At 38.5% G+C, this 8627-nt stretch overlaps 2 protein-coding genes across 3 annotated transcripts; both read left to right on the forward strand.

Annotated features, from left to right (window-relative positions):
* On the forward strand, positions 1-3101 carry LOC113524025 (uncharacterized). 2 transcript variants are annotated; one of them, XM_053231194.1, is made up of 5 exons: positions 1-322; positions 431-480; positions 565-956; positions 1987-2121; positions 2799-3101. In XM_053231194.1, the coding sequence occupies exons 1-5, from the start codon at positions 318-320 to the stop codon at positions 2844-2846; spliced, it is 630 nt and encodes a 209-aa protein (XP_053087169.1). In that variant the 5' UTR covers positions 1-317; the 3' UTR covers positions 2847-3101. The 2 variants fall into 2 exon arrangements, with proteins under 2 accessions (XP_053087169.1, XP_053087168.1); XM_053231193.1 differs by having other exon boundaries at positions 7-322; positions 1984-2121.
* A 1514-nt stretch (positions 3102-4615) lies between these two features.
* LOC113524031 (uncharacterized) lies at positions 4616-7857 on the forward strand. The gene is made up of 5 exons (XM_026910146.3): positions 4616-4775; positions 4865-4899; positions 5045-5216; positions 6592-6765; positions 6860-7857. Exons 1-5 carry the CDS (start codon positions 4767-4769, stop codon positions 7448-7450), a joined length of 981 nt encoding a protein of 326 aa, XP_026765947.3. The 5' UTR covers positions 4616-4766; the 3' UTR covers positions 7451-7857.
* The last annotated feature ends 770 nt before the right edge of the window (positions 7858-8627 follow it).

Genomic DNA, 8627 nt, shown 5'->3' on the forward strand with positions numbered 1-8627 from the left:
TCTCTCTCTCTCTCTCTCTCACACACACACACACACACACACACACACGTAGTTAGATGTAGTGACTAAACATATAGCACATAAATAATATTTACAGACAGACCGAAGGCTTTTCTGGGGATTTGCTCTTGAATAAACCGACTCCGAATCTGAAACTGAAACTCCACCCTCTGGCTGATTGTGCGCATGCGCGCTGACATCCCTCGCTGTTTACTCTCTGCGCTGTTCTGTGTCTGATCTGTGTCTGATCTTCTGCTGTTTTGGGAGTGCGGTTCTTCTCTCAGCATCTTCATGTGATCACCAGATCATCATCAGAAATGAGGTGAGCAGCTTTTCTGACATCTCGGTGTGACTCTTTAGTAATAATAATAAGAATAAGAATAAGAATAAGACTGGATGACAGTATGGATTCTCCTCTCTGCTCATGCAGTAAACAGGATGAAATTCTGAAGGACTTCCTTCTTCCTGATCTCAAAAAAGGTAAGGGTTTCTAAACATGCCAACGACCAGACTCTGATAAATAGGCATCTCTGTGATGTTTCCATTAACTCTATTCTTGTTTAGATGGGGCAAAGACTTACCTCCAGAAGATCAGAAGTGTTGCTTTAAAACACCGGCAGTCACAGATTAAACTAAAAAAGGTGGAAAAATACAGTTTCAAGGTCGGATCTTTGGCAGAAACATCGTATAAAGATGAGCCTGAGATGTTAGAGGAGTGGGAGCAGTTCTACCTCCCAGATCACATGTTCATGGAGGTGATTGGTGTTCTTGAGAAGTTCCCCTGTAACTCGCCCAACGATGAGCTGGTGCTGATGGTGTGTGAGGACGGGAACGTGTATGCTTATGAAGGAAACAGGCTGCATCTCGCCAGTAACAGTCTGAAAGAGCTGTTTGAGCGTGGCCTCCAGTTTCCAGGAACCAAACAATACTACCGTGGTCAGAGCTTTGAGGACATGGTGAGCTGGACGTCACTGTTTAATTAACGCTTTCATGTAAAGCATCTACACACTGTTTTTAGGAAAATATAAGATGCAAATCACTTGAGACTGTTAGTGTAATTTCACATAAATCATAAACTATCTGCTTTTTCAAATCTTTTACCCAATATCACAAATTAAATGCTCCAGTGAGCATCATAGCTTTTTTTTCTTGTGAACTATTTTTGAAGATTTAAGATACAAAACATAAGATACAGTTGAGGCCAAATGTTTACGTACACCTAGGCTAAAGACATTCCAACTCAGTTTTAAATAATTTCATGTTTAGTCAATTCTGGTATCTACAGTGTGTTCTGAAAGTCTCCATACACAGGGAACTCTGTACACCAGCAGCACGTCGGTCGTGTCTTCAGCAGCGGACGTTCATGGAGGTCCACTTTTCGGTCGATCCACAACACTTTCTGTCTTTTTGGATTTGTTAGTAAGTTTGGTGACAGTGTGGTGTGTGAAGTGCTCGCCATGTTTCCTGTTGAAGTCCATCGCAACCTTGTGACAGCTTCCCGATCCAGCTATGAGAATGATTTCAATACGTTCTTCTTTGATAAAAGGTGTTCTTAAAGGCGATCTGAAAAATATATATATATATATATTTATATATATATATATATATATATATATATATATATATATATATATAAACTAAGTATGAAAAATTTTGGTAGACATTTTGTTAAAAAGTGTTAATTTCCCTCCTGTGTACGGAGACTTTCATGGTAATTTTATGGTAATTTCATCTCAGTAAAGCTAAGAGAGTGATTTATTTCAGCTTTTATTCACTGTATCAGATTTTCAGAGGGTCAGAAGTTTACATACAGTTTGTTAGTCTTTGGCATCGTTGCCTTTTAACTGCTTGAACTTTAATCAAACTGTTGTTGTAGCCTTTCACAAGCTTCGCACAATACTTTGGAAAAGTGAACATGAAAGTTTAAGCGTGTAAAGCATTGCTGATAGAAGTCGCTTTTTCATGTCTGTCGTTTGTCTGTAGAAGGAAGAAGAATGGAACAAGGTGAAGGAATCAGAAGAAGTGAAGGAGATGATGAAGGAGCACCAGCAAACGCTGGAGTGTATGAAGGGTTCCTATCTCGCCAACCTGGACGTCATTATGGGGAGACAGCGGGGAGAGGTGAGACAGCAATAAGTCTAGGCGACATACAACATGACTAAAAGCTTAAGTACAGATCATTTTTACTATTAAACCATTTATCATCATTTTCAGTTATTTTATTATTTAATTTTATTATTTCATTTTGATTGTGATTTCTTTTTAATTTATATTATTTTATTCTATATTTCATTTCTTATCTTCTTATTACTTACATCGTACATCGTTAAGCACTTTACGTTGTACAATATAAAGGTTTTTTTAGGAATCAGTGTATTATTATTTGTGTTTTTAAGTGTCAGGGCCAAATTAGACTTTTAAAATTAACATGATTAACAAAAAAAGCCTTAAATTAATGGACAAATGAAATGAAATAAATGAGTCAAACTTCACTTCACATACACATATAAGGTATTTTAGCCTTTATATGTATATATATTTCAGATAATAAGTAATGCTTCACATGATCTGTAAACTATGTATATTAACTATAAATACAAGAAAAAAATCAAAAGAACGAAAATATACAAGATAACCTTTAATGATGCAGTTTAACTGACTGTGATGATGTGCACTGTAACTATTTCTTATATATATATATATATATATATATATATATATATATATATATATATATATATATATATATATATATATATATATATATATATATATAATTTGTCTGTGTTTCTCTACAGCAAAGCCCTGCTGGTGTGGGAAAAGAACCAATCCCTGTTCATCTGTAAAATAAACACAAATGTCTCGGCTTTGTTCTTTTCTGTTCTTTCACTTTCTTTTTCTCTTCTTGCACGGGAACGTTAGTGTGTCACATGACCTTTTTGACACTTGCAGTAAGATTAAAATCATGTGTGTTTGGATCTGTATGTGCTTCACTACAGTATTTCCTGCGTCTCTGTAGAGTTTAGCTGAAGCCCTGTAACTGATTCGCTGATGTCACATGTGGTTCACGTAAATAAAAAATATGTTTATTTGTCAGAGAACCTTGTTTTTGTTATTTTCTGTGTTTCAGTTACAGTTTAGAAATGAGACGTTAAAAGGAGGGGTGTGTGTTTTTGGGGTCCTAATTGGACATAATTGCTCATGATGATGATGATGATGATAATAATAATAATAATCTAATTATGTAATGACTTTATACACTGTATTGTTAAAGTGGTTAACGATGTACAACATGAGTAAATAGTTTTAGAAAAAGAATAAAAATGTGAGTTCTGTTTTAAAAAGTGTCACACACACACACACACACACATTGCTATATATATATATAAGTATATGGCCCATGGTGTTTAAAGAAAATGATAAATTACAACAAAATACACAAACAAAATTCAGTAAAAAAACGTTTATCAGTCAGGAATTTACACCAAGTTACTAGTTTCATGTTTACGTTTATTGGTGTACGAGGTGTTACAGCTGCACAGCGTAAGTAAGCGAGGCATCACGTACGTAAGGTGGAGTGGAATGAGTATATGGTGCCCTAACAGTTAGCCAGGATTGAGATACTCAAAAAGTGATATATTAGGATATAATATATAATATATACATTTTGTGAGTTGCTGTACACCACAAAGAAACCGGGGACAACCTCAGGGTGGACTAAGGCCAAGACAACAAACAAAATCCAGTGTTTTAGGAAGCTAAAAAAATCACTTCCCTAAAGTTCCTTACCAGAAACAGAGACTAAAAAGCCAGACCCAACAGAAACGGCAGTCGCAGATCTACTACCAGTGAATACACACAATATGTTCATATTTACAAAAATAGCAGTGTGATTATTTACAACCTAAGCAACCAACGAAAACCAAAGGGCAGATCAGGCTCGTAGTCACGACAGGCAGAGTTCAGAGTCGGAAATATCACAGCAAAACGCGGATTAGGCCACGCAAGCACAACCACGATCTCAGGCAGGTGAACGTCAACAAGCAGCAACGTCTGCAAGCAGCAACACAAGGCCGATGGAGCAGCAGCTGAAGCAGAGCAGCAAGGTCTGGAGTCGAGTCTGGAATGGACCAACCTGTACGCACACTCACACTCACTCACACACACACATCACTGTGTGGTATGGCTCCTGCAACGCGTCTTGCCGAAAGACCCTCCAACGCATAGTGAGAGCAGCTGAGAAGATTGTTGGTGTCTCTCTCCCCTCCCTCCGAGACATCTACAGCCCCCGTCTCCCACCCACCTGACACACAGCTTCTTCAGCCTGCTGAAGACGACCAGCAGACTGAGGACCAGCAGACTGAAGGACAGCTTCATCCACCAGGCTGTCAGAAAGCTCAACTCTCTCCTGGCTCTGCCTCCCCTCCCCTCTTCTGCCCCATGCACTGTCAAATTCTGACCCTCTGAACATGTGGCAGAATTGACAATAAAGCAGACTTCGACTTCGACTTTGACTTTGACACACAAAACATCCACACAACATGAGTTGTAACAAAGGAAACACAGTAACACACAGACACACACACACATACACACCCAACCACCCACACACACACTGGACACACACACACACTGGACACAGTGTTGTTTCCTGTGTGACATGCTCAGCAGCTCAGACCCACACAGGAAACAGGCCACTCCTTTACTCTTTCACTTTCAGAATAAACAAAGCTGCATTGCAGAGCAGTCGCTTATCTTCCTCCTAGATGGCCGAGGTAACACTGCTCTCATCTTCTCCTTTTTAGTCTCTGTTACAGGGCATGCGATTGTGTAACGTGTGTTTTGTGGCAATTTCTTTTAATAGAGTGATAAAAAAACGAAGAAAAGCAAGGAAGAAAGGTGAGCCTCTTTCATTTCCTTTAGCTGAAGAGACTTATTGAGATTAAAAATGAAAAGACTGTGAGCTCGAGTTGATTTTGTGTTTTAGTGACTTCTTCTAAACCTGCTTTTATTGTTTTTGCATTTCTTTGTGTGCTTACAACAGGGCGAGGGACTACTTGCTTAACACTCATTTTGCACACAATGCAGTCTTCCTCTTCAGGAAAGCTACTAAAATAGCTGAAGTTTACAACCGTGCCACGCAGTGTGCCAAATGCCAAAAATTTAAATATGAATGTAAATGTATGCAGATGGATCTGAAGCAGATCCTGGATCAGGTGAGGGGAACTGCTTTAACATACTGCTGTAATGGGGCTTTTAATCTCAGTCTCTAGTGTGATGAGCAAGTTCAAGCATTGTAAAGAAATTACAGAGTGATTAAAGTGAGAATTAACTGATGATATTAATACTCAGCTGTAATATTGACTACGCTTCTTCATAATCACTTACACAGTTTACACATATTCATTACACCCATTACATTTCCAGCTGAAGCAGAGCTACTGCTACAAACCCAAAGTTTATTAGCATCACAACAATTTTGCAAATGATTACAATTTTATTTATTAAGAACGACACATCATATGTTTTAATTTGTTTTTAGTTTAATGTTGTGGAATGCCGGTGAAAACGCAGCTGTCCTGAAGATGCTGCAAAACTTAGTTACAGCTTTACCTCTGACTGTGATAAAATGCTGACACTGGAGACTCCTTCCATAAAAGTTAAACATCTTACAGAAAATGTCACTATATTATCAAAAAAAAATTAATCAATACCTACTCACCAATCAGAAACCACAATTAAACAGTAGCATTGGATAAAATGATAAGCTCCAGACTGTATTTTATAGATTTTATTAAAAACAAACAAATCAAAACAATACATCCATCTCTCCATACCATGTTTACTTTATTTACTGTGGTGAATCTCTGCCTCTTAGATAGAAATTCATAATATACACTGTACGGACAAAAGTATGTGCACCCCTGACCATCACACCCATATGTGCTTGTTGAATGTCTCACTCCAGATTTATTCCCCTGTGTTTGCTGTTATAATGAGCTCCACTCTTCTGGGAAGCTTTCCACTAGATGTTGGAGCATGGCTGTGGGGATTTGTGTTCATTCAGCTACAAGAGCATTAGTGAGGTCAGGCGCTGATGTTGGGATGTCGAGGAGGTCTGGGGTTCAGTCGGTGTTCCAGTTCATCCCAAAGGTGTTCAGTGGGGTTGAGGTCAGGGCTCTGTGCAGGACACTCCAGTTCTTCCACTCCAACCTTCACACACCATGTCTTCATGGAGCTCGCTTTGTGCACAGGGGCATTGTCATGCTGGAACAGGTTTCAGCCTCTTAGTTCCAGTGACAGGAAACTGTAATGCGACAGCATACAAAGACATCCCATACAATTGTGTGCTTCAAACTTTGTGGCAACAGTTTTGGAAGAGAACCACATATGGGTGTGATGGTCAGGTGTCCACAAACTTTTGACCATTTAGTGTATTCAGCCAGAGTCCACAAAAACCATGCTTAGTTTAATTAATTCACTGTGACAAAGAACTGTGTCTGTTAGCTCACATATACACAGCTCCCACCCAAACCGCTACTCATCACTGCTTTAACTGTCTCATATAATATTCTTTAATCTTTCCTCAAGATGCTACACAGCATCCTGTTCTTAGGTAACATTCATTTCTCAAGTTACCTCCCAGAATACATCTTTGCTGATGTGGAAATGTTTCACCAAACTTCGGAAGATTTCCCAGGACCATTCAGCCATTACCAAACCCACGTGGCTCTACGGACACCTTTCTCCTACTTTCTGGAACTGGTTAGTGAAACATGATGAGTTCTAATGATAAAATTATACCTTTATTTCCCTCAGTTTTTCAGTGCAGTTTGCAATGTTTGCTCTTTTTCCCCAGGTCACAATATGCTACGGCCACGGTGAAAACATAGTGAAGAATAAGCTGTCTGAAATATTACGTGGTTGTAGAAAATCAGGTGATCTATACCCACTGATTTCCACCGTCATATGCATCTGTGAGAGCGGTGGGTCCAGATACTACGGAGCTTCTCTGTCCTGTTTGAGTGACCAAGAGAGAGAGATCATGACTGCTGTGTCCTGTGTGCATGTTTGGCATCTCAACGTTTCCTCTGCTGTGATGTCTGTGTTTCCTGATGGCACTGGAGAACCACGTAGTATAAAACTCCCAGTTACAGTGAAGTGTAGCGCGTATGCAGTGGCAGACATGGGGCAGCTGAAACCACCTTGTAAGCGCTGCAATCAGCTTTATTCTCTTCCTGGTCACACAGACCATGAAAATCCCCCTGGTAACTGTGCTGAGACAGAGGCCATCAGTAACTTTTTTAAAGCTGAGAAGCATGGAAATTCTAGGCAGACTCTTTTTAGACATAACCACCAAGAAGAGATGCAAAGAATGAGCAATTGTTTTGACAAGAATATGAAAAAGGGCATGAATTATAATATCAATAGAGTCTATCCCACTCAGTGATCCAGAATCTCTAAGATCATGAAACTAAATTATTCTGAAGCTTTTTGTTCATATAACTGAATTATCCTGAAGCTCTATGATTATCTCAATGAATTACCCTGAAGCTCTTAGATTCTGCAGCTCTAAGATTTTAAAGCTCTATGATCTTGAATCTGTATGATCCTGCTTGTTTGTTATCCTGAATAAGGAAGAAGCTCTTCTTTGACACCTCTGATATTTGCTAGTAAAAGATATGAAATAATGAATAAGATGATAAATGTGCATTTAGTCATCATTTTATACATGAAATAAAACACAAATGATTAATATTTGCTCTCCTGTCTGTGTTCTTTAAAAAAGCAGTTATAAAATAGGAATTCCTCAAAAACAAAAAAACATATATTTAAGGACATTGTGGAGATTAGGTCATAACTGTCATGACAAACATAACAAATATTAATATTTTATTAAACATAAACATTTTAAAATATTATTGTAAAATAATAGAAGTATGAGTATTATTTTCAAAACTTGGGTTTAACCAGTGAAGACTGAATTTGTTGTTAAAAAGGATAAACCAACATGAAGACCAGAGAGCTGTCTATGGGAGAAAAGCGGGAAAAGCCAAAGCAACAATTCTGAATGTCCTGAAAAAGAAAGAAACCACTGGTGTACTAACAACCAGACATGGAACAGGTCAGGAAAACAACAGCAGTAGATGACAGAAACATTGTGAGAGCTGTGATGAAAAACCCCAAAACAACAGAACCAGTGCAAGCAAGTCTGTAAACGATGAACTCTACACAATTTGTATAGAAGGAAAAGAACACATTAAAGAAGAGAAGACTTTATCTGGAAGATCATCAGTGAAATGTGTGTTACAGCAGCGATTCTACAGCAGGTGTGCAATGATGGCCATGGATGTTGGGAAGGGTCAGTGTTTCACTCATTATTCAGATCCTTGATTCAATATAAAGAAGAAAAACTTTCAGAAATGGGGTTAGTTTAGAAATGATCACAAAATATGTTGCAGAATCTGTGTGGGTTCCTCCCAGCCTCCAAAAATCCGGCAAATTGATCAGCTAGGCTAAATTGTCCCTAGCAGAAGGGATTCATTGCCAGTAGAGGGCGCTGGCTTACAACACTGATGAGTTTAAATCACATTTTACTGGAGGCTGGCTGAAAGGAGCTAAGGATT

The sequence above is a fragment of the Pangasianodon hypophthalmus genome, chromosome 29 (assembly GCF_027358585.1).
Source record: "Pangasianodon hypophthalmus isolate fPanHyp1 chromosome 29, fPanHyp1.pri, whole genome shotgun sequence".
In the NCBI taxonomy this organism is placed as follows: Eukaryota; Metazoa; Chordata; class Actinopteri; order Siluriformes; family Pangasiidae; genus Pangasianodon; species Pangasianodon hypophthalmus.

What these genes read in the sequence shown, in the direction of transcription:
- LOC113524025 (XM_053231193.1), top strand. An exon ending in GTCAGAGCTTTGAGGACATG is followed by an intron (nt 957 to 1,983) that starts GTGAGCTGGACG and finishes GTTTGTCTGTAG; the next exon opens with AAGGAAGAAGAATGGAACAA. An exon ending in TGGGGAGACAGCGGGGAGAG is followed by an intron (nt 2,122 to 2,798) that starts GTGAGACAGCAA and finishes GTTTCTCTACAG; the next exon opens with CAAAGCCCTGCTGGTGTGGG.
- LOC113524031 (XM_026910146.3), top strand. An exon ending in AAGAAAAGCAAGGAAGAAAG is followed by an intron (nt 4,900 to 5,044) that starts GTGAGCCTCTTT and finishes TGCTTACAACAG; the next exon opens with GGCGAGGGACTACTTGCTTA. An exon ending in TGAAGCAGATCCTGGATCAG is followed by an intron (nt 5,217 to 6,591) that starts GTGAGGGGAACT and finishes TCTTTCCTCAAG; the next exon opens with ATGCTACACAGCATCCTGTT.